Source organism: Malus sylvestris, chromosome 1, assembly GCF_916048215.2.
Source record: "Malus sylvestris chromosome 1, drMalSylv7.2, whole genome shotgun sequence".
Classification (NCBI taxonomy): domain Eukaryota; kingdom Viridiplantae; phylum Streptophyta; class Magnoliopsida; order Rosales; family Rosaceae; genus Malus; species Malus sylvestris.
This window is the reverse complement of record NC_062260.1, coordinates 28887696-28912203: the sequence shown is the minus strand read 5'-3', so window position 1 is coordinate 28912203 and position 24508 is coordinate 28887696. Positions and strand designations below refer to the sequence as shown.

Here is a 24508-nt window from a genome sequence, read left to right as displayed (position 1 = left end):
GAAGACTGTCTCATCAAAGTGACAATCCGTAAAACGTGCGGTAAAGAGATCTCCTGTCAAGGGTTCTAAGTATCGAACAATTGATGGTGAATCATAACCGATATAGATTCCCATTTTTCTCTGAGGATCCATTTTGGTACGTAGCGGCGGTGCTATTGGCACATAAATGGCGCACCCAAACACCCATAAATGCGAGACGTCAGGCTCGTATCCAGTAACCAACTGTAACGGTGAATGTGGTTGGGTAGCGATAGGCCTCAGGCGGAACAACATAGTTGCGTGCAATATTGCATAGCCCCAGGCAGATACCGGCAGTTTGGTTCTCATAACCAAAGTCCGAGCTATCAATTGAAGGCGCTTTATGAAAGCTTTTGCCAGGCCGTTTTGGGTGTGAACATGGGGCACAGGATGTTCCACATTAATCCCTACTGACATGCAATAATCGTCAAAAGTCTGTGACGTAAACTCTCCAGCATTATCCAGTCGAATCGACTTAATCGGATAATCAGGGTGGTGAGCCCTTAGCTTAATGATTTGAGCTAGGAGTTTAGCAAACACGGCATTGTGTGTGGACAACAAGCAAACATGTGACCATCTTGTCGATGCATCAACCAACACCATAAAGTATCTAAATGGTCCGCAAGTTGGTTGCATAGGTCCACAAATGTCCCCTTGAATCATCTGAAGAAATTTAGGAGGGTCTTGATTAATCTTTGTATGGGAGGGTTGAGTATTCAACTTCCCTAAAGAACACGCTATGCATGGCGGGACCCCAATGTGTGGATGTAACTTATGCCCGTGTGAAGATTTGAGGATATGGCGCATCATGTCACGTCCAGGATGTCCCAAACGGTCATGCCAAAGCAACAAAGTGTCCTGGAACTCAGGCATAGGGCCGGCCACACTGTGGGCCTCTATGCTGCGAATGGTTGTGATGTATAACCCACTCTACAGACGTTCCAACTTTTCGTGAATATGCTTCTGGCCATATTCGTATAAAGTGATACAAAGAAATTCAGAACCATGATCTTCAGTGGTTTCAAGATGATATTTATTATCTCGAATATCTCTAAAACTCAGCAACGTTCTTCCGGAACGTGGAGAATAAAGTGCCTCCTTAATGGTCAAGATTGTACCATTAGACAACATGATACGTGTCTTTCCATATCCTTCAATCAGGTTGGATAAACCTGAGAGAGTTGTCAAATGAGCTTTCTTGGGTATGAAGTTAGTAAAATAGTGTCGTTCACGCAAAATGGTGTGCGTAGTTGCATTATCTGCCAGACAACTAACTTCCCCACTAGACATACCTAGAAATAAATTGATTGAAGTGGTCACATGCATAAATATAAGTCCATTCATTCAATTAAGCAATTCGAGAAAATAATATCCATTCCAATAACAATCCATAATTCAAAACAAACCAAAACCAAACAAATGATTCCAAATACATAGAAAAATTGTTCAAAATTAAACCATAAACCTAGCAAAATAGGGGGGTAGGGGCCGGCCACTCCTAGTGGGTTCGGCCACTAGGGGCTAATGCCCTAAAACATGTCTAATTTAGTCTTCCATAGGTGCTGATGCCTCCTGGAAGTCTGATATCTCCATTGATGTGGTTGCATCGTCCAGATGATCCACATGTGCAAAGTTAGACTCACGACGGGAATGATACTTGGCAATAGCCTCAGGGGAAGCTCGGCATACGCGTGACCAATGATCCTTTGATCCATAGCGATATCACATATCCAGTTCAGTAGAAGCGGCTTGAACGGGAGCTTTGCCCTTGTTCTTGAAGTTTGGGACCTTAGGTGCGAGTGGTGGACGATGCTGGGTCGCAATTCTTCCCTTAGGTGCGGCACTCTGTTGACTTTGGGCCCGTGGTTGGGCTTGCGGCCCATTTCCACGGCCACGACGGTTCTTTCGTCGTTTATGGCTGCTAAAATCGGTCACATACGCTTCAGGCGCAGCGTTCGAGCCAGTGGGTCGAGCTTGATGATTCCTCATCAAAAGCTGATTCTGCTTTTCAGCAAGAAGTAAAACAGAGATCAAATCCGAAAACTTGGTGAATTTATGTGCCCTATATTGTTGCTGCAGGACAATATTAGTGGCATGGAAGGTCGAATAGGTCTTCTCCAGGAGATCTGATTCGGTTAGTTCCACTTTGCAGAATTTCAGCAAAGAACGGATTCTACAAACTTCAGAGTTGTATTCATTCACGGACTTAAAATCTTGGAAGCGAAGATGCTGCCAGTCGTGTCTTGCTTCAGGCAAGTATACGTCTTTCTGGTGATCGAAACGGTCAGCCAGAGCAAGCCAGAGGGTGTGTGGGTCTTCCTTAGCGAGATACTCAGTCTGCAATGCATCATGGATGTGTCTTCAAATGAAGATCATTGTAGTAGCCTTCTGAGCTTCGTCGACAGGTTTGTCGGCAATAGGTGTCTGAATGGTGGCTCTAATACCCTTTGCAGTGAGATAGAGCTTCACGTCTTGAACCCACTTTAGATAGTTTCTTCCAGAGACTTCGAGAGCGTAGAAATCGAGCTTGTTTAAGTTCGATATGTCCCTAAAACAGAGGGAAAAAACGTGATTAGTCATATGGTAAGCCATAGACATATATCGTAGAACATACAGGTTCTATAGACATGTATTAGTTTAATTTATGCATGAAAACTTCAGGTTTCATGTGGTATGTTTTGAATGAAAACTTCAGGTTTCAAAGGCACTAATTTTGAAACTGCAGGTTCAAATTAGTTTTATGAACGATTAGTTCATAATGAGAGGTTCCAGCAAGAAACACATAATGCAATATACTAACTAAGTGTAGTGGATTTGAGTTGGCTTCGGGAACTCAAGTGTGAGAGCTTCGGTACTACGAAAGTATGTGACGGTTCAAAGTATAAAAATAAATTATTGAATCGTTAATGTCCAAAAGTGATATTCAGGTCAATAATTTTGGATTCATTATCAGATTAGTAGACTGCAGGTCACTTTTAATTAATTCAATAAATCGGGCCATACAGGATCGATTGTAAAAGCAAAATAATATTAACATACTGGTTAAATTATTTAAAATGCTAAAATAATAGCTTGTGGGTGGAAAAATGCCCCAAAATAATTTGGGCATGGGTGCCGTGGGTAAGGGAAGGCACGGGGTGCCTTGAGTAAAAACGGCAGGGCCTAGGGTATGGCTGCAGGCCACATGAGGGACAAAGCCCCCAGTCGTAGCTGGTTTAGGTGTTTTGGTCCAAGGGGTCACGGGGGCAAGCCCAAGGCTTCCGGGTTGGTCGCGCAGGGAGCTCAGCAAAGCTGGGGCCTTGATTTTGCGGCGCAAGAGGCCCAACCCGAGGGCTGGCTTTGTGTGCCTTGTGTGCATAAGGCGCCCAGCCGAGGGCTGGCAGGTTTTTGATGCAGGCCAAGAGAGGCCATGGGCTACAAGCCTAGCAAAGAAACCAAAATCAGGACGAAGCCTGTTTTCCTTTTTGGCACAGGGATGGTGCGATGCACCAAATCTCATTCCCCTTTTCTTTTTTTTCAATTCCCTTTAGGTTTTAGGAAAAACCTAATATGCTTCTAATTTAATTATATACATTGACTCACAAATTCCACATAACAATTTAATTGTGCGATGCATGAAACAAATATATATAGTGACAAATATATGAACATATACAATATATATATCGGAAGGAAAATATAAACATAGGGGGTTCATGCATCATGGGGAATGTTTTCATGCTTCATGGGTCGTTTCAAATATCTTCCTTTATTTTAAGCGTACCTGAGCAGCAGAAAACGAATAAGCCTTTGAATGTGGTGGATGATAGCATCCTCCTACGATGCTTCAGTTCCTCAGCTTCTGGCAAGAGCGTGCTGATAACGTGTTGTATGCCTATTTAATTGAGCGATCTAAGGTTTAGAGAGAGAGAGGGAGGCCGGCCACTTTAGAGAGAAGAGGGATTGATTTAAAGGAAAACTAACCAAAAAGGTTTAAAAACATTAAGTTTTAACCAAAAACCATGTTACAAGTTTATTTAATGGTTAGTACAAAATTTTAATTTAAATCAGCCCAATAAGAATGGCCCAAGCTATAACATTCCACTTTTGCCCCTGCGGCAAGCTTTATCTCTCCCTCCCTATTTCGATCTCTCCGTCTAATATCTGCAAGCTTGATTTCGTCCTCAAGGTCCTGCCATGGCGTCTTCTGAACCTATTCGATGCTCAACTTCTGCAAGCCTAGCCTCGACATTCTCTCTTCCAGGAACTCTCTCCGGCATCTTCTGTACACGTGCGAGCACTCCTTTCCGAACCCCGCCGCCACCATCCGCTTAGCAATCTCATGGAGGTTGTTGATGGTTCCAGAAGGAAGCACATCGATCACGATGTCGTAGTCGTCGATCAGCTGAGCAGTGGGGATCTGGTGTTCCTCACCGTCCCCGATTACCTCATCCTCCTCTTCTTCTTCATCATCTCCCGAGTCAAACGACAACACGCCATTCGACTCATCACGAAACACGCGATTGAGTTTTCGTGACTCGCCGCCGCGTTCGACCAAGGATCTGAACTCGTCCTCGAGCCGGAACATGGCATGCTGCATAAGATAAAAGTTGTTTTCTAGGAATGATGACTTATGGATTTTAGTTTGGTATTAGCATTTGTTGTTTGGACACATGTACTGTTTTTGTGTGTTAGCTAGTGTATAATAACTTCAAATTGCAAATAAAACTATACATTTCATTGCATATGTGTTGTTCTAAATACTATTCATAAAACGTTTTTTCGAACAAAACACTCATAAATTGTTACACTGCAACATAACATCTTAAACGTATGTACATAAATAATACCTAATCATTTAGCTGAGGGTGCATTATGAGTGACAAATATGTTAATTCCCGAAGCATCTTCCATGCTCTTTATACGTGTAAGCAAAAATTGCTCCTTTGATTGAAGTGGCGAACTACATTGCTTACAGGCAAACTAAAGACACCCTTTCGTTGTACTTTAGAATTTATTGTTTGTATCACGAACCTAAATCGTTATAGAAATAGTATGTGTTTAGTTTATGAAATAGTGGTAGTACCATTGTTTAGTTTAAGAAATAATTAATGTTCAGTTTAATAAATAGTTAGTGTTCAATTTAAGAAATAGCGGTAGTACCGATGTTCAGTTCAAAAAATAGTCAGTGTTAAGTTTAAGAAATAGTTAGTGTTCCGTTTAAGAAATAGTGGCAGTTCCATGTTCAGTTTAAGAAATAGTCGGTGTTTAATTCAAGAAATTGTCGGTGTTCAGTTTAAGAAATAATGACAGTACCGTCTTCAGTTTAAGAAATAATTGGTGTTTAGTTTAAGAAATAGTTAATATTTCATTTAAGAAATAGTGATAGTACCGGTGTTCATTTAAGAAATAGTCAGTGAATAGTTTAAGAAATAGCATGTGTTTATTTAAGAAATAGTCAGTGTTCAGTTTAAGAAATAATTAATATTCCGTTTAAGAAATAGTGATAGTACCAGTGTTCATTTAAGAAATAGTCAGTATTTATTAAGAAATAGTTTGTGTTTATTTAAGAAATAGTCAGTGTTCAATTTATAAAATAGTCAGCGTTTAGTTTAATAAATAGTTAGCTTTTAGTTTAAGAAAGAATAATAGTACTCATATTCAATTCGAGAAATAGGTAGTTTTTAGTTTAATAAATAATGCTATTACCAATGTTCATTTGAATACATATTCAGTATTCAATTGTATAAATAATTCACATTTGTAAGTTTACAACTCCTCCCTTTAAAAACCTGCCAACTTTCTCTGCATGCCCAATCTCTCTCCCGCTCAACCCTAAAGAAACCCAAAAGTTGGATTATTATACTCTCTACATGTTTGCTTAAAGAGAAGTTGAAGGGAGACAAAAAAAAAACAGCAATTTTGGATCTACAAAAGCCATGTTCATCAAGTCATTGGCCTTCTTTTGATCTTCTTGGGCATCTCTGACTTACGCGACAATGTCCCATCTGCATATCCTCGAAGTTCCTGCTTGGTCAATGATCCATTTGAATCTTTACAAAGAGCAATGAACATGTCTACACAAAGCACGGGGTTGCAATCAGCAATAGAATTACAGTAGTCTTAAAGTTTTCAATTATAATCACCACATTTATTTTGAGATAGAGAGTACAGATTACATACTGAGCCTAGGACTTTAACAATGGCAAATTCTTGTATTGGGAATATATATATCTAGAACACAATAATGAATCTGAAACTCAAGAATGTGAAGCGAAATCAAGACAAGGTAATGGCAATCAAGCCAAAGCCAAGACCAGATAATCATCTCAATCTAGAATGGAATCCTCATACTACACTTTAACAGCAGCATAAATAAGCCACATGTAGAAGAAAATCCATTTAAACAACTATAAAAAAAAAAGGAATGGCAATGGAATGAAAGTTTAGATGTGAAAACTACCCACCACATATGCGCTGGGTGGATGTCAAAAGAGAACCAGTTTTCAGCTTGCTCATTGTCAGTGACTTCTTCCTCACTTTTCCTAATATCGAATAAAGTTCAGGACATATAGTCAGCAGAAGATCAGAGTTCACTGGGTGTTTCAATTACTTTGCAGAAAATATACCTAATGAAGATGATGCAATTAAACACAATAAATAAATAAATAAATAAATACAAAAAATCAATCACCTCTCTCATCTCACTGAAAATCTGGTCGTCTCCTCCGCGAACCCCAATTCCACCACAGCCACTGTACATTGGCATCTGAAAGAGACACACTCACCAAAGTGGCCTGCCTTTCTTTCAAGTGGAAGCAGGAAACATCGGTGAGAACGAAGTGAACAAATAGCTTGACTGCGAGAGATACACAACATACTGCAAATTCGAATCCTTCTCTCCTGCCATCGATCATCCAGAGGGTCCCAATTTCTTCTTCCGCTGCTTTCCTGAGGGAGAAGTGAGTAAGAAGCGGAATGCCTTCTCCTCCTCCACGACTTCTGTCGCTGTTGCTTCTCTGGCGGTGAACATTAATGGCGTTGGAGGGATGATGAATTTTAGTAACTGCAACTTTGGCTAACGGGCCTGGGTTAGGCTCCGTTAGGGGCAATTTTGGAATATTAATTGTTATGCGGTTTGGGCTTTTTGTTGAGCCCGTGTGTTTTAGTTTTCGTAGGGCCTGAGATAAAAGTTTTGTGTCCTTATGATTAAAATTTAAATCATTTTTATTAAATAATAGTTTAGGGTGGTTTTTCATTAAAAAAAAGTTAGCCTAAGCCCTTTTGATTAAAGGGCCCTTGATTTAATTGTGAGGTGTGTTTGATTCACCCCATTGTGCCTTTATTTATAGTAGTTGGAAGGGTAAATACCTTTCCCTTTATGATTACAACATTTAATAGGTAATCTAATCCTAATAGGAATATATAATACTTTCCCATATTCTCTAGGTTTTACACAATCACATTCCTATTCTAAATAGAACTGCAACAATGCAAGTACTATAGCCACAACAACAACAACAACAACAAAGCCTTTTCCCACTAAGTGGGGTCGGCTATATGAATCCTAGAACGCCATTGCGCTCGGTTTTGTGTCATGTCCTTCGTTAGATCCAAGTACTCTAAGTCTTTTCTTAGAGTATCTTCAAAAGTTTTCCTAGGTCTTCCTCTACCCCTTCGGCCCTGAACCTCTGTCCAGTAATGACATCTTCGAACCGGAGCGTCAGTAGGCCTTCTTTGCACATGTCCAAATCACCGGAACCGATTTTCTCTCATCTTTCCTTCAATTTCGGCTACTCCTACTTTACCTCGGATATCCTCATTCCCAATCTTATCCTTTCTCGTGTGCCCACACATCCCACGATGGCCTTATTGTCGTCCTATAAAATTTTCCCTTGAGCTTCAGTGACCTATGACGGTCACACAACACGCCGGATGCACTCTTACACTTCATCCATCCAACTTGTATTCTATGGTTGAGATCTCCATCTAATTCTCCGTTCTCTTGCACGATAGATCTTAGGTAGCGAAAACGGTCGCTTTTTGTGATCTTCGCTAGATTGCTCCGGTCATTAGTATGGATAAGTATATAAATGGATAGAGATAGGAAAGCGAACACAAGATGTACGTGGTTCACCCAGATTGGCTACGTCCACGGAATAGAGGAGTTCTCATTAATTGTGAAGGGTTTACACAAGTACATAGGTTCAAGCTCTCCTTTAGTGAGTACAAGTGAATGATTTAGTACAAATGACATTAGGAAATATTGTGGGAGAATGATCTCGTAATCACGAAACTTCTAAGTATCGGAGTGTGGTATCGTCTTGACGTGCCTTATCTGTCTCATAGGTAGATGGGGCATCTTCTCTGGAAGTACTCTTCCTCCATCCAGAGGTGGTATCTTTAACTGGTGAAGATGCACAAGGTAATGTATCAATTTCACTTGAAGCTTACTTGTAGTTTCAGGCTTGGTCAAGCGCGATACAAACCACGTAGTTTCAGGCAGCATGAAGGATACAGAGAAGAAAATGAGAAGAGATGATATGGGATACTTTTGCTTTTGAAGAAGTAACTTTCCACAGGCTTATTCTTGAACTGAGCTGGAGGGTTTTCTGGTTTCCTCCAGAGTATAAGGCCGACTGAAGAATTTGAGGGTCAAAACAAGTCCATCAAATCTAGAGTACGTTCGACCCTGCTGATATGGGATACTTTTGCTTTGACAGAGTAATGGATGTATCGGCACGTGTGCTGTTACGCTTGTCTCCACATGCTTCCTTGTATCCTTCTCCCTTGCCCTATCTGTTCCTCAGGCAGATGCGGTATCTTCCCTGGAAGCATAAAATGTTGAAGATGAGTACTCGAGAGCAATGTCAGGTAAGTAATCAGGTAAGGGGTTCCAGGCAGTCAGTTCCTGGCTGGAAGCTTGATTCCAAGTACTGACTGATTGCTCTCTTTCTCCTTATCTTGCAGGTAAGAACAAGGTCAAAGGAAAAGACAGGGAAAAAGCATGATATGGGATACTCTTGCTTTTAACCCTGATGATATGAGATATTCTTGCTCTAGTATAGCTTGTTTGCAGAGGTATTATCGGGGGGAAAGAAAGCTGAATATTTCGAAAGGCTTCGTTGGGAGTGCCCTCTCAGATATGAGGAAGGGTTGAGCATTTTTGCAGGTCTGCCTGTCCGTTGGGGATGGAGGTCGACATATATAGGAGTCTCCTTAACAACAAGTAGTAATGCTATTCCTTTACCCTACTTGGTCATAGCACGATAGTGGGAGCTGTCAGCCTCACATGTTTTAACGCTGTCAGAGCACTTTGAAAAAGTGGTTTGTGGTATCTGGAAAGCTGATGTTGCGTGTGAAGATTACAGACAGCTTTATCCAAGGAGATCTAGCTCTTGAAGTTGGGAAAGTGTTGCCTCTTCGGTTTTCGAACAAGCAATCCTATCGAGGATCTGGCTCTCGAGATTCGGAGAACGATGCCTCTTCGATTTTTGAGAAAGCAATCATGCTGGGGGTCTGGCTCTCGAGATTCGGAGAGCGGTGTCTCTTCGATTTTTGAGAAAGTAATCATGTTGGGAGTCTGGCTTTCGAGATTCGAAGGGCGGTGCCTCTTCGATTTTGGAGCAAGCAATCTTGTTGGGAGTGTTTTCTCGAATGTGAGTAAAGGTTGGGCATGTTTGCTAGTCTACCTTGCCACGAAGCACAGAGGTTGACACACAAGGACTTTCCAATTATCCAGCAATGGTACTGTTTCTTTACCCTCTTCGATTTTTGAGAAAGTAGTCATGTTGGGAGTCTGGCTCTCGAGATTCGGAGGGCGGTGCCTCTTCGATTTTGGAGCAAGCAATCTTGTTGGGAGTGTTTTCTCGAATGTGATTAAAGGTTGGGCATGTTTGCTAGTCTACCTTGCCATGAAGCACAGAGGTTGACACACAGGGACTTTCCAATTATCCAGCAGTGGTACTGTTCCTTTACCCTTGTGGGTAATAATATGGTAGCTAGACCTTCAAAATTTATGTGTCTAAACTTTGTTAGTGTTGTTTCTTTGCTATTCTTTTACCCTTCTTGGTCAGAGCGATGTAGTGGGAGCTGCAAGCTTCACGTGTTCAACTTTGGCAGAGAACTTTGGCAAAGTTATCTGTGGTACCCATGAGCTACTGTTGCGTGTGGGAAGTGGGTGATTGAACAGTAAGACTCATGTGCTTTCTACTTCACCAGAAGTCTTCGACCGAATGCCCATAATTTCCGCAAAGCTGAGTGTGCGTGTGACAGGTGCTGACAAGGCTGGAAAAGTAGGTGCCTCTTCGATTTCTGAGATCGGCCCTCGTGGTCTCTGAGCAGCCCAGCTTTTGAGAAAGCAAGCGCCTCTTCGATTTCTGAGATCGGCATTCGTAGTCTTTGCGCAGCCCAGCTTTTGAGAAAGCAAACGCCTCTTCGATTTCTGAGATCGACCCTCGTGGTATCTGAGCAGCCTTGCTTTTGAGAAAGCAAACGCCTTTTCGATTTCTGAGCAGGCGCCTCTTCGATTTCTGAAGCTCCGTCGAGTGCAGATTTTTATAGGGGCTGGCATTAAGTTCCAAAGCACACTTGAATCTCCACCAGTAGAAGCTCCATTCTTGCACTTCTAAGATCTTGATTTGTCCGACCTCTTCTCTCTTCAACACCTTTGAAAATGTCTGGCCCTTCCGACCGTCGTTTTGACTTGAACCTTGTTGAAGAGGCAGCCCCGCCTTCTCCTGACAACATATGGCGTCCATCATTCGTCTCCCCTACTGGTCATCTTACCGTTGGGGATTCCGTGATGAAGAATGATATGACCGCTGCGGTGGTGGCCAGGAACCTTCTCACTCCCAAAGATAACAGACTACTTTCCAAACGGTCTGATGAGTTAGCTGTTAAGGATTCTCTGGCTCTCAGTGTTCAGTGTGCAGGTTCTGTGTCTAATATGGCCCAACGCCTATTTGCTCGAACCCGCCAAGTTGAATCATTGGCGGCTGAAGTGATGAGTCTCAAACAGGAGATTAGAGGGCTCAAGTATGAGAATAAACAGTTGCACCGGCTCGCACATGACTATGCTACAAACATGAAGAGGAAGCTTGACCAGATGAAGGAATCTGATGGTCAGGTTTTACTTGATCATCAGAGATTTGTGGGTTTATTCCAAAGGCATTTATTGCCTTTGTCTTCTGGGGCTGTACCGCGTAATGAAGCTCCAAATGATCAACCTCTGATGCCTCCTCCTTCTAGGGTTCTGTCCAGTACTGAGGCTCCGAATGATCCCCCTTCAGTGCCTGGGGCTCTACCGACTGCTGAGACTTCTCTTAAGCAACCTTTGTGAAGGATCTCTCTTGTTTGTTTATTTTGACTTATGTATAAGTACATATTTGTAGCTTATCGGGGATATCAATAAATAAGCTTTCCTTCATTTCAACGTATTGTGTTAAATACACCAAAGCCTTCTTCGCTAAGTTCTTTGAATTTTCTTTTGTTGAAGCTTTGTGAGTGGAGCATGTAGGTTGAGGTAGTGTTCCCTTAATTTCCTGAGTGGGGAAAACTTCTCGGTTGGAGACTTGGAAAATCCAAGTCACTGAGTGGGATCGGCTATATGAATCTTAGAACGCCATTGTGCTCGGTCCTGTGTCATGTCCTTCGTTAGATCCAAGTACTCTAAGTCTTTTCTTAGAGTCTCTTCCAAAGTTTTCCTAGGTCTTCCTCTACCCCTTCGGCCTTGAACCTCTGTCCCATAGTCGCATCTTCTAATCGGAGCGTCAATAGGCCTTCTTTGCACATGTCCAAACCACCGTAACCGATTTTCTCTCATCTTTCCTTCAATTTCGGCTACTCCTACTTTACCCCGAATATCCTCATTCCTAATCTTATCCTTTCTCGTGTGCCCACACGTCCAACGAAGCATCCTCATCTCCGCTACACCCATTTTGTGTACGTGTTAATGCTTCACCGCCCAACATTCTGTGCCATACAGCATCGCCGGCCTTATTGCCGTCCTCTAAAATTTTCCCTTGAGCTTCAGTGGCATACGGCGGTCACACAACACGCCGGATGCACTCTTCCACTTCATCCATCCAGCTTGTATTCTATGGTTGAGATCTCCATCTAATTCTCCGTTCTTTTGCAAGATAGATCCTAGGTAACGAAAACGGTCGCTCTTTGGTATTTCTTGATCTCCGATCCTCACCCCTAACTCGTTTTGACCTCCATTTGCACTGAACTTGCACTCCATATATTCTGTCTTTGATCGGCTTAGGCGAAGACCTTTAGATTCCAACTCTTCTCTCCAAAGGTTAAGCTTTGCATTTACCCCTTCCTGAGTTTCATCTATCAACACTATATCGTCTGCGAAAAGCATGCACCAAGGAATATCATCTTGAATATGTCATGTTAACTCATCCATTACCAACGCAAAAAGGTAAGGACTTAAGGATGAGCCTTGATGTAATCCTACAGTTATGGGAAAACTTTCAGTTTGTCCTTCATGAGTTCTTACGGCAGTCTTTGCTCCTTCATACATATCCTTTATAGCTTGGATATATGCTACTCGTACTCCTTTCTTCTCTAAAATCCTCCAAAGAATGTCTCTTGGGACCCTATCATACGCTTTCTCCAAATCTATAAAGACCATGTGTAAATCCTTTTTCCCATCTCTATATCTTTCCATCAATCTTCGTAAGAGATAGATTGCCTCCAGGGGCAAAATCGTCCGCCCACTGGTCATCCACAGTACCACCTTACTGAGTTTTAGTATATAAAGATATCTGATTTTATCTTGTTTAATTTGTTAGCCCGAGAGGCTCATATTAGGGTTTAGAGGGAACGCATATGAATTTTTGTTGTTTGTTGCGTATTTCCCAGAAAGAAAGGAGAACGTTCGAAATCAAAGTGCAGCAGGGGCCTTACCTTCCAATATGGAACAGAATATTTGTGATATCATGCGTCTTTGCTGTCTTTCTGGGTCCCTTATTCTTTTACGTTGTGATCATCAATCAGGATAACCAAGTGCCTTCAAATGGACAAAACGTTGATTATTGTTGCTTGTCTTATGCGATCACTCACGGATGTCATTTTCCTGGGGCATTTGACATGTGAAATTTGCAACCGTGTTCAAAATTCAAGACGAAATACCCTGAAAATTCAAACCTCCGCCGCGGTGGGACAAACTGGGGGAAATTCATGTTGGCAGTCCCACATCGATCGGTGGGGAAGTCAACAATGGTGGCTTTAAATATGATTACCCTACTCGAACTAATACCGAAACTTTTTATGGTAAAACCTCATACCTGACGGATTAGACATGTGATAAAGTTGAGGACAATATCGATATCGTTAGAGTGGGTCACTCGGACTGTCGATCTAAAAAATTTCAACATGCCCTTCATTATCGAAAGGACATTGTGGACATACGCATCAAGTAATAGTCAAGCTGGGAGAGCAATCTCATCAATGGCCACGAAGCCCCTCCAGAAAGGTGAAGTTTACGGGGAAGAGCTTCTCGATTGGGCACCAGGCAGTTTCACCGAACTTCCAGTCTCCAGCAAACATGCCAAATGTCGGATAAAAGTAGAAGCATTTGTGCTCACGGCCAATGACTTGGATATAGTAGTTTCCAAGTACCGGCTACAGTGGAAGAAAATCGTGAAGAAGGGTTCTCCAGAGGTGAAGGACATGGCAGCTTCTATTATGGCAACAACATACCGCCATCGTCGTCGTCGTCTCCGAGCAATAAACAACGTGCATTGATGTCGGCGTTCTCCTACCCCTCCCCCAGCTTGGGGCTACACTCTATACCACAAGTCGACGTTTGTAGCATGTCAAATTTTGGTAACAAGGAGCATCTTCATGATGAACTATTCATTTATTTTACGCATATGGCTGACTAAAAGATCACAAGTTGAATAATTTTTGCATGTATAATCTTTAAATGATAATAAAAAGAATGAACAATTCTAATTATGATATTCAGACGATAATATTAGTTAACCATAAGTAGGAGAACAAATAAATCCCTCGTAAAGGACACAAGCATTATCTATATTTTTTTTATGTTAATTTGATGTTGTTAGTCCCTTGTGGAGAAATTGCTTGGCTTTTCCCACAGGTGAGCAATTCAACCAATGAAAGAGTCTCAGAGATTTTGTTGCTCTTTGAGGTGTACATTGTACATATATTAATACACCAAGACAAGAGATTCTTTGTGTGAACAAAATTTGAGTTCACTTCTTTGTTGCTTCATGTTCTTTGTCTTTATTCTTTGTCTTTGTTTTTTCCTCTTTGTTCTTTGTGTTTGTCCTTTCTCCTTTCTCCTTTCTTCTTTGCTCTTTGCTCTTTGTTTTTTTTTTGGCTTTTTCCACATAGAGACAAATATATTTTATTCTTTAAAAGAAGTAACTGAGGTTTTTGTGATTCCTGCTCAGTTACTTCTTTGAGGTGTACATTGTACATATATTAATACACCAAGACAAGAGATTCTTTTTGTGAACAAAATTTGAGTTCACTTCTTTGTTGCTTCATGTTCTTTGTCTTTATTCTTTGTCTTTGTTTTTTCCTCTTTGTTCTTTGTGTTTGTTCTTTCTCCTTTCTTCTTTGCTCTTTGCTCTTTGTTTTTTTTTTTTTGGCTTTTTCCACACAGAGACAAATATATTTTATTCTTTAAAAGAAATAACTGAGGTTTTTGTGATTCCTGCTCAGTTACTTCTTTGAGGTGTACATTGTACATATATTAATACACCAAGACAAGAGATTCTTTGTGTGAACAAAATTTGAGTTCACTTCTTTGTTGCTTCATGTTCTTTATCTTTATTCTTTGTCTTTGTTTTTTCCTCTTTGTTCTTTGTGTTTGTCCTTTCTCCTTTCTTCTTTGCTCTTTGCTCTTTGTTTTTTTTTGGCTTTTTCCACACAGAGACAAATATATTTTATTCTTTAAAAGAAGTAACTGAGGTTTTTGTGATTCCTGCTCAGTTACTTCTTTGAGGTGTACATTGTACATATATTAATACACCAAGACAAGAGATTCTTTGTGTGAACAAAATTTGAGTTCACTTCTTTGTTGCTTCATGTTCTTTGTCTTTATTCTTTGTCTTTGTTTTTTCCTCTTTGTTCTTTGTGTTTGTCCTTTCTCCCTTCTTCTTTGCTCTTTGCTCTTTGTTTTTTTTGGCTTTTTCCACACAGAGACAAATATATTTTATTCTTTAAAAGAAGTAACTGAGGTTTTTGTGATTCATGCTCAGTTACTTCTTTGAGGTGTACATTGTACATATATTAATACACCAAGACAAGAGATTCTTTGTGTGAACAAAATTTGAGTTCACTTCTTTGTTGCTTCATGTTCTTTGTCTTTATTCTTTGTCTTTGTTCTTTCCTCTTTGTTCTTTGTGTTTGTTCCTTCTCCTTTCTTCTTTGCTCTTTGCTCTTTGTTTTTTTTGGCTTTTTCCACACAGAGACAAATATATTTTATTCTTTAAAAGAAGTAACTGAGGTTTTTGTGATTCCTACTTAATATTTTATGAGTGATGCTATTCACACAACTATTTTTATCTCTCACATACATTTCTTACTTCTCAGCCGTTGGATTGAATGAATTATAAAAGGTTAACGGATAAAAATTAACAAGAGTGTGAAAGGTAAAAATAAGTGTGTAAATAACACTATCCTATTTTATTGATGGCAACCATATAATCTAATCAATTACCATTTTTTTTTTCTTTTTAAGAAAATGGACGTTATATTATTGGAATGGCACGCCTTAAATTGCGCTGGCCATCTACATTGCATAACTTGATTTTTAACTGTTGAATACTAGAAATTGTGTTTCTACTAATCGGGTTATGATAAAATCCGGATGCCATTGCTTTTAAGTATTTTTATTTCTGATGTGTATTTTAGGGAGTCTCAACTATTAAAGGAGAGATTTTTTAGCATATTGGACACACCGAGTGTCATAATATGAATGGAGAGAAGTTTATTTTTCTCCAGCATTCATCCACTGATATTATGACACTCGGAGTACCATGCCGTGTTCTCTTACACTAAAAAATCTCTCCTAATAAGGGGTTCTTCTGCAATGTTTTCTGATATTATATGAGATGCCTAAATAATTTGAAGTGTGCAGTACTTTGGTCACGGATGTTATTGGCTAGAGAGAAAAAAGAGGGCATTGTAACAGTTGCCATTGGTGGTCCAAGTGGTTATGGTAAAAGAAGGTTTGTATAGTTTTCTGTCGGCAAAAAGCAGGAATATTGCAGGTGTTTGTTGCGTTCCTAATCTTTTTTGTAATCTAAATGTTTATTGAATCTTAACAGAAAAGGTGGCGTCTGTTATTGGTTGCACTGTTGTGTCATATTAAAAGATCTACGATATTTAAAGACCTACGTCATATTAAAAGACATAAGTCATATTAAAAGAAACGTGAATTCAGTTTGTCTTAAAGAGAATGGCAATGCAGATTCAGTTTCTATATGCTTGCTCTCTGCATTCTATTCTCTCTCCACCTTGTAAACTGAAAACCTCGTCGTAGTTATTTAGGTATTCTTTTTTACTCATCATAAGGGTCATTTAGTACATATATATTTGAGTTATTATGGCTGGAAACGTCAAGGGATTAACTTCAGATATGGAGAACCAGGCAGAAGAGAAAACAGACAGGTTCGTACTCTCTCTCTCTCTCTCTCTCTCTCTCTCTCTCTCTCTAAAGTATTCTAATTCTAAACTTAGCATACTCCTATATGTCACTCTCATCAAAGTATAGCAGGGAACCAACCATCACGGGATGGCCCAGTTGTTGGGACTTGACCTATTCAACCTTTATTAGCCTCACCAGTTTTGACTGTTAAAATGTACAATCTCATGATGAGTAAGATGATGCCTGTAGCGCATCATATCTTGACCAGAATGTCCCAAAAGGTAGTGCCAAAACACGAAACTGCTCAAATCACATGGCCTTCGGCCGACCACATGGTGCACTCCATTCAGGCAGTGAACCATGGTCTCCAAAAATATGCTTCGCGCCATATTCATCGGAGGTGACGTAAAGATATTCTACTTAATTTTTTTATGTGACCATTCCAACATGATCATTGTCCTTTTCAAATATCCTTGAAATCTCAACAACGTTCTTTTGGAACGAGAGAACATAAGGGCCTCTCTATTAGGTGGGCAGTGCCAAGGCCTAGAAACGGGTTATATGGACCTGATTTTGTTGTCAAAGAAGTGATCTTAGGTATGAAGTTAGCATGCAAATTTGCACATTCATCTAGATAACTAACTTCCCCACTTTTGTACCAAATCACATGTTAATTTAATTTGGTGACATTTATTTGAAAAAAAAACATGATTCAATTAACTAATATTCAAGGTCCATATCTATAATGATATCCAAGAATAGAACAAACACCAAACTTAAATCCGTGAACATAAGAATTATTCACAAACTCAACTAAGTTCACTAAGGGGATTCGGCCAATATAGGGACTTCCATTTCAAAATTTTACTCTTACATGCACCGACTTCTTAGAGGGATATCTATGCAAGGTGGTGTCTTTAAGATCACAAGGTAAAATAAGTCTCATATGTTGACTACAAAATGATACTCCTCACAAACATTGGTTTAGGGATACTATCCCTAAGCCTTAAAGTTTTTGATCCTAAAAGCGAAGGGATCACGCTCATGATCGCGATCGCCACAACTTGAGCGAACCCTGATTCTATCATTATTCGCGAGCTGGGGTTTGCTACCCATGTTGCAACCTATATGCCAATATCGGTTACTTGGGCTTTGTGAAGCACTCAACATTTGCTCCAGAGTGTCTTTCAGCCAGTAGAAGCGCGCATAACAAACTTAGTTAGGGGCATGGTTGCGCTTTTCAGCAAGCAACATTTTAGTAATCTTATTCTACAAACTTTTAGAATTGTACCATTCATGGACTTGAGTGGTCCATAAGTCAAGTGAAACTTCACATCTTCTTTCACAAATGTGAAAATTAGTGCTTTGTGAATAAGACATCCATTGGCATCATATTTAGAACATTCGAGTTCTAATACATGATTTGCCTTAATAGATTAATCGTAAAACACATATGGTCTCAAAATGAGTGGTGCGTTCTTAGAAACTCAAAAGGTTTCTATGGCATGCTCAAAACTTCTAACTCGAGAATGAAACATACCTGCATTCTCAATAGAAATACAAATATACGATATATGCAACTCAATTGAAAAACACACCACACACACAGAGTATTGCACGTTACAATCGACGGTTAAATCAAATTCAGTTAAACTTTTTCGTTTCTTTCTTTCTCTTTCCTTCCTTGAGCTGAACACACGGGTCCAGAGTGGTGCTAGCTGGGCCGGAATGTACAAAACCCATCGTGGCAAAGGGGGTGATGACCTTGGTTAGGTCCATCAATGTACCATGACGGCCCACAGAAGATTCACACGTTACCGGATGTGCATAATATATCTTAGATTGACGGATCCAGTTCTTGATCGCCGGTTTGTTAACGGTTTCGCCTTCGACAGTGTCACCACAGGGCGTGGCCCGGTGGAGCTCAAAGCAACTATTGTCTTCTCGACGATGGTCCAGGCGAGGGGACAGAAAGAGAGCGCCACAAGATTTCGTAAATAAAACTCAAATTTTCGCGGCGATAGTACATCGCCGTTGGGGGAGAAGGGCCGCAAGAGGCTATGGTGGGCTCCACCGAAGACTGGGCTTGGGTGGTGGCTTTAGTAGCCATTAGGCCAGCGGCGTTGCTTGCTGCAACCCCACCAACGCCGGCCTCGTCAAAATCGACGGAGGTGTGGTTAGTCCGATCGTACAAAACCCAAATTCGGGAGAGATTTAGGATAATCTCACAATCCTGGACTCCATCATCTCAAAAACGATGTTCGCTGACATCGAAGATGGGATTTTGGCCATTCACGACGACCTAAAGTTGTCAGTGGCGTCGGTGAAAACCAGAGATGCCCGTATAAGTATTGTAGCCAACTTCGTAATATCATTGTCGAATTATTACCGAGGGACTATTTTGGCACTTGGCAACTCTAATTGTGGACCCCTCATACGAGAAATATTATTCTCTTATTATTTTACGCTATGCAAAGATGAATACTTGTTTCAGTGAAGAATGTATGAAATATAAGGGTTTAGGGTGAATGCATATGAATTTCATTTGTTTTTTGTTGCGTGTTTCCCAGAGAGGCTGGAGAATATTCGAAATCGATGTGCAGCAGGGACCTTAACTTGATAAAGAAGATTCGTAAAACGCTGGGGCCTTACCTTCCAAGATGGAGCATAATATATGTGATATCATGCGTATTTGCTGTCTCTATTGATCCCTTCTTCTTTTACATTGTGATCATCGATCAGGATAACAAGTGTTTTCAAATAGACAAAACGTTGGCTTTTGTTGCTTTTCTTATGCGATTAATCACGGATGTCATTTTCCTGGTGCATTTAATATGTGAAATCTGTGACCGTGTTCAAAATCCAAATACCCTGGAAATAGCTCCGAAGATGTTGCCGTGGTTATCTATCTATACTGTAATAGATTTGTTCGCTCTTATTCCCCTCCCTCAAGTAAGAGAAAATTAACTAAACTCTAATGTTATTTTCTGTGGCTAGTTGAAACTGAGATGGACTTCTAAGTGCTCACCCTTTTTTATCTTTTGATTTTCTGCAGGTGCTAATAGGAGTTATGTTTTACACAATGAAAGGCTCAGGATTCGTGGAACACATCAAGGTCCTGAATATTTTTCTTCTCTGTCAATATTTTCCGAGGATTTATCGAATTTACCTATCGGCCAAGGAATACAAAATAACTAATAGCATATGGGTTAAGGGTCTATACAACTTGTTTCTCTACATTCTTGCCAGCCATGTAAGTTCCGCCTCAATTGTCATTCAATTTTAATAGCAATTTTTTTAAAATGTTAGACTAATTATCTGAGGTTTTGTGTTTGCATATTATGAATTTAGCTGCTTGGAGCTCTTTGGTACTTTTTTTCTATTGAACGAGAGTTATCATGTTGGCACGAGGCTTGTGTAAATCATAGTATAGATCCCAGGGAATGTATAAATACTTTCTATTGTGATAGTCGGAGTACTATGGCAAGGAATATAACATTTCTAAATGAGCATTGCCCATTGGATACTCTAGATGGTGCTTTATCTCCATTTAACTTTGGAATTTTTCTTGATTCCCTAAAGAATCAAAACACGGAGCATATAAAGTTCGAAAAGAAGTTTTTTTACTCTTTATGGTGGGGCTTGAGAAATCTGAGGTTCGCATTATATCCATTGACAATCAACAATTTTTAGAAAATATGTAACGAATAATTTTTTGGAGTTATCTAATTCAGCAACATTGTTTAATATGATATCATGTACCTTAATCCTTTGCAGTAATTTTGGGACCAATCTGACAACAAGTACGTATGTGTGGGAAAACTTGTTTGCGGTTGCCATTTCTGTCGTTGGCTTGCTACTGTTTTTATATCTCATTGGAAACGTGCAGGTTGGTATATTCAATCTCTTTGTAGGTACATTAACTTTCAACAATTTTCCCGTATTTGGGGCTGCATGCGGAGGTCATTCTTCGAGTATATTAAGTAATTGTTTGATTTGTGGCGAGACAGACTTATATGCAGATGGAAGCTTCAAAAGCAGAAGAGCTAAGCGAAAAGATTAAGCTGAAGAAGCTAGAAGTAAGGACATGGATGTCCAGAAACGAAATCCCTGATGTTATGAAGGAAGCAATCTTGAGTAACATAAGGCAAAACTTGAAACGACACATTGATGCTGATCTCCATCATTTTCTGTTCTATATTCTTCCTGTGAATATCAGAACACATCTGAAACATTGTCTTTGCATGAAGACACTTCAGAAAGTACGTTTCTCAATAACCTCCAGCTCTCACCAGTAATATATGGTATACAGTGTTTTAAAAAAATGACGTTAACATTCATCATTTGAATTACAATGAAGATAAGATTGCACTATAACTTAAAGTTTATAGTCCCAAGTTATATAAAAATGCTAGGTTAGTTAACAACACATAATAACATTGTTATTACCATAGCCAGGTTAATTGCATCCATTTAGTAATTGCATCCATTTTCACTGCAATGTGGTTCTGATAATATATGTCTGCGTGCACGCATGCGTTTAGGTAAAAACGCTTGAAGATATGGATGTCAAAGTGTTGACGTTTATCTGCAACTATCTGAAGCCAGTGAGGTACACTGAGAACAGCTTCGTTTTTCGAATGGGTGATCCACTCGACTGCATGCTGTTCATTATCGAAGGGACAGTGTGGACCTACGGGTCGACTGATAGTCAAGCTGGGCAAGGAATCTCATCAATGGACACCAAGCCCCTCGGGAAAGGTGACTTTTACGGGGAAGAGCTTCTCGATTGCGCATCACACCGTTTCACCAAACTTCCAGTCTCCAGCAAACATGTCAAAACTCAGACAAAAGTAGAAGCATTTGTGCTCATGGCAAAGGACTTGGAAACGGTAGTTTCCAAATCCCGGTTAGAGTGGGAGAAAAAGAAGAAGAAGGGTTCTCAATTGTTGGAGTCCGTGGCAGCTTCTACCATAGCATCAGCATTCCGTCTTCATCTCCGCAAAAACAAACGTGCACTACAATAGGATACCCTAACGTTTTAGAAAGCGCTATGTTAATAGCGATCAAGCCTTTTCCATAGCGTTTTTGAAGTTCTATGAATTTTCTTTTATTGCATAAAATTATACGAGTGAATAGATCATATCATAGCATTTGGAAATGCTATAATAAAAATATGTCCAAACTCTTTGTTCTTTCAACTATTGTGTTTATTACATGCTACTTCACAATTGATACAGTTGTTACAAATAGACAAAATGATATGCAGTTTACAATTCAAACTTACGTGAAATCATATAAAAAATTTAGGGTAAAAGACTGTTTACTACCCTCATATTTCGTGGTTTTCAAAATTTAGTACATCAAGTTTTTTTCGTCCCAGAGTCATACCTAAAGTGTTAATTTTGGGATAGTCTCATACATCCGTTAGTCAAACTGTTAAGTCTGCAGTGTAACACCCACCCCCTATTTATAAAAATATATGTTTGTAATTACCCCAAAATGTTTTAAATATATCAATTTCATCCTTTTTGTCTACCAAATCAGGATCCAAAGCATTGGATCCCTTTCTTTCTAAATCTGCCACGTGGTAGCACCCCAAGCAATTTCTTATTCTTCTCTCTCTGCCCCCCCCCCCCCGTGAACTCCTTCTTTTTCGTTTTCCGTCTTCCTATCTCTCTCTCCCTCTCGGCTCTCTCTCATCTCTCACTTCTCTCCCTCTTCTCTGCACCGCAGCAGCACGCACGCACCCATCTCCCCGCACGAGGAAGTCCATCGTCATCATCATCTCGTCATGCTCTCTCTCTCTCTCTCTCTCTTTCTCCCTCTCGATCCCGCGACCCCAGTAAAACCTGGAGAGGAACTCCGGCGAGTTTCCCTTTTTCCTTCGGTTTGGTAAGCCTCAAATCCCTCTCTTTCGTCCTAGAATCTGTGTGAATGGGGTTTAATTGAGTTGTTTTTCGTATATTTGGAGGTTATAGGATGAAATCGAAGCCGGGTGTAAGCACATCCAACTCCGGTGACCTCGGGGGTTTTCCGGCCATCTCCGGCCGTTCCACGACGAAATGAAGGTATAAAAACACTCCCCTCGTCTTGCTCTTCGTTTTGGTACCTAGATCGGGGTCTAGGGTTGTGTGTGGTAGTCGGCCGGAGCTGTGAAGCTCCGGTGGTGGTGCTCCGGTAAGACAGGCCTCCAAGGCCGGTTCCATGTGGTGAGGGAGCCCAACCCAAAAACCTTTTTAAGGTTTTAATTAATTTCTGTTTTAGAAATTAAGGCCTTAGGCCATTTAGAAGGTGGGCTTTCAGCCCTTTCAGCCCTTCCCAAAACCCACTAACATTTAATCCAGCCGAAAACCCTTAAGGCCCATTCGGCCCAACCCAATCCAAGCCCCGTTGACTTTGACCTCTGACCAGTTGACCTTGACTGTTGACTCGGTCAACGGTCAACTGTCAGAGTTGACTTTGACTTTGACTTTGACCAGTCAACGTTGACTTTTTGAGTTGACTTTTCGGGGTTTCGTTCAGGACATCTCATAGGCTAATTTCGACGTCCTGAACCCGTTTTTGAAGTCCATTTTCCCAAATTCAATCGTTTGAATAGAGTTTGACTAAAGGTACTCCTATATGTGAATATGTGCAATTATTAACGGTGATTCCGTTATTCCTTGTTGGTACAGCTTTGCACCATCGGTGTACGGTGAGTGGACCTTTTCAAAAGCATGTTTTAATAATAGAAATGCATACATGAAAAGCATGATTTAATACTTATATTTTATAAAGTACTTTATGAGATAATATGCTTACTGAGGCTAGTTTGAGTTATTACTATTTTTCCTATAACCCATGTTCTTATAGAATATCTGATGGATGACGATATAATATTTAGAACATGTTTAGAACACCTCTTTATAGTATAGATGATGGATGACTTTATACTATGAAGTTGTTTTTCAATATTGATATATTCAATGGTTTTGTACTTACCTAGCGGTCATTTCCACTACGGACGTATGGATAGATTCTGGTCCAACCCGGGCGACGGTTTGGTGTTGGCATAGGGCCTGGAGGGTGTTTCCTCTGACATTTAAGACTAGGGACGGGGAGCTGGCAAGGGGCTGAAGTGTATTTTCCTCTTACTGTCTGCTCAGAGACGGGGAGCCGGCATGGGGCCTGAGGGTTATCGGACAATTCACTAGTGTTTATTACTTATATAAGTTATGAATTTGAGATACTGCACATCATGCTAGGTTTCGGAAAACCTATGTTTTACATTATATATATGTTTTCATAAACCTGGGGGTTAGTATGTTGATAACTGTTTTATTATATTTATATCAAATTGGTCCACTCATGTTTGTTTTGCGCCCCTTTCAGGACTTAAGAACGAGGATTACGATTTAAGCTACGAGGCATTTCCCTACCAGTGATCCAGTGCTATATTTCCTCTGCTTCGATATCTATTGTAATATAGCACATCTCTATCTTAAATTCTGTTTGTACTATGTAATAGACGTATGCTCTGACATTATGCGTTTGATTCTAATTTTATTAATTAGAAGTTGAATTTTAGTATTATGTGGCTAGTTCCTGCTGCCTGTTTTAGCTTATTTATGAGCTTTTACTTAATTTAAATGGCTTTCGTCACCCTTTAGGTGTCGGCCAGCACGTGATAATCCCGATGTCACGAGGACATCGGGATCGGGGCGTGTCAGATTGGTATCAGAGCATGATTTATTCAGAGCATACTTAGGATTCTTTTCCACCATTTGGTAATTATAATTCTCTTTATATCCGTAATTTCCTGTTGTTCTAAATCTTTCTTGTTTCTTATCAGAATTATGGATCCCGCTGGTGGGAATGTACCTCGTCGAGCTC

The 24508-nt window shown here is 40.2% G+C and overlaps 1 protein-coding gene, 1 long non-coding RNA gene and 1 pseudogene across 3 annotated transcripts; all 3 read left to right on the top strand.

Moving 5' to 3' along the window:
* The first annotated feature begins 9587 nt into the window (after positions 1–9587).
* On the top strand, positions 9588–10034 carry LOC126624544 (uncharacterized). The gene is made up of 2 exons (XR_007624136.1): positions 9588–9708; positions 9925–10034. It is a non-coding gene; the product is annotated as an uncharacterized LOC126624544 (long non-coding RNA).
* A 6238-nt stretch (positions 10035–16272) lies between these two features.
* LOC126624466 (cyclic nucleotide-gated ion channel 1-like) lies at positions 16273–21849 on the top strand. 2 transcript variants are annotated; one of them, XM_050293539.1, is made up of 7 exons: positions 16273–16656; positions 19204–19585; positions 19689–19886; positions 19985–20289; positions 20411–20522; positions 20644–20895; positions 21178–21849. In XM_050293539.1, the coding sequence occupies exons 1-7, from the start codon at positions 16592–16594 to the stop codon at positions 21658–21660; spliced, it is 1797 nt and encodes a 598-aa protein (XP_050149496.1). In that variant the 5' UTR covers positions 16273–16591; the 3' UTR covers positions 21661–21849. The 2 variants fall into 2 exon arrangements, with proteins under 2 accessions (XP_050149496.1, XP_050149490.1); XM_050293533.1 differs by lacking the exon at positions 16273–16656 and adding an exon at positions 16951–17033.
* A 266-nt stretch (positions 21850–22115) lies between these two features.
* Positions 22116–23170, top strand: LOC126615427 (uncharacterized; annotated as a pseudogene).
* The last annotated feature ends 1338 nt before the right edge of the window (positions 23171–24508 follow it).

What these genes read in the sequence shown, in the direction of transcription:
- LOC126624466 (XM_050293533.1), top strand. Translation starts at nt 16,966, where the DNA reads ATGGTGCACTCCATTCAGGCAGTGAACCATGGTCTCCAAAAATATGCT. An exon ending in CTCTTATTCCCCTCCCTCAA is followed by an intron (nt 19,586 to 19,688) that starts GTAAGAGAAAAT and finishes GATTTTCTGCAG; the next exon opens with GTGCTAATAGGAGTTATGTT. An exon ending in TGGGGCTTGAGAAATCTGAG is followed by an intron (nt 20,290 to 20,410) that starts GTTCGCATTATA and finishes AATCCTTTGCAG; the next exon opens with TAATTTTGGGACCAATCTGA.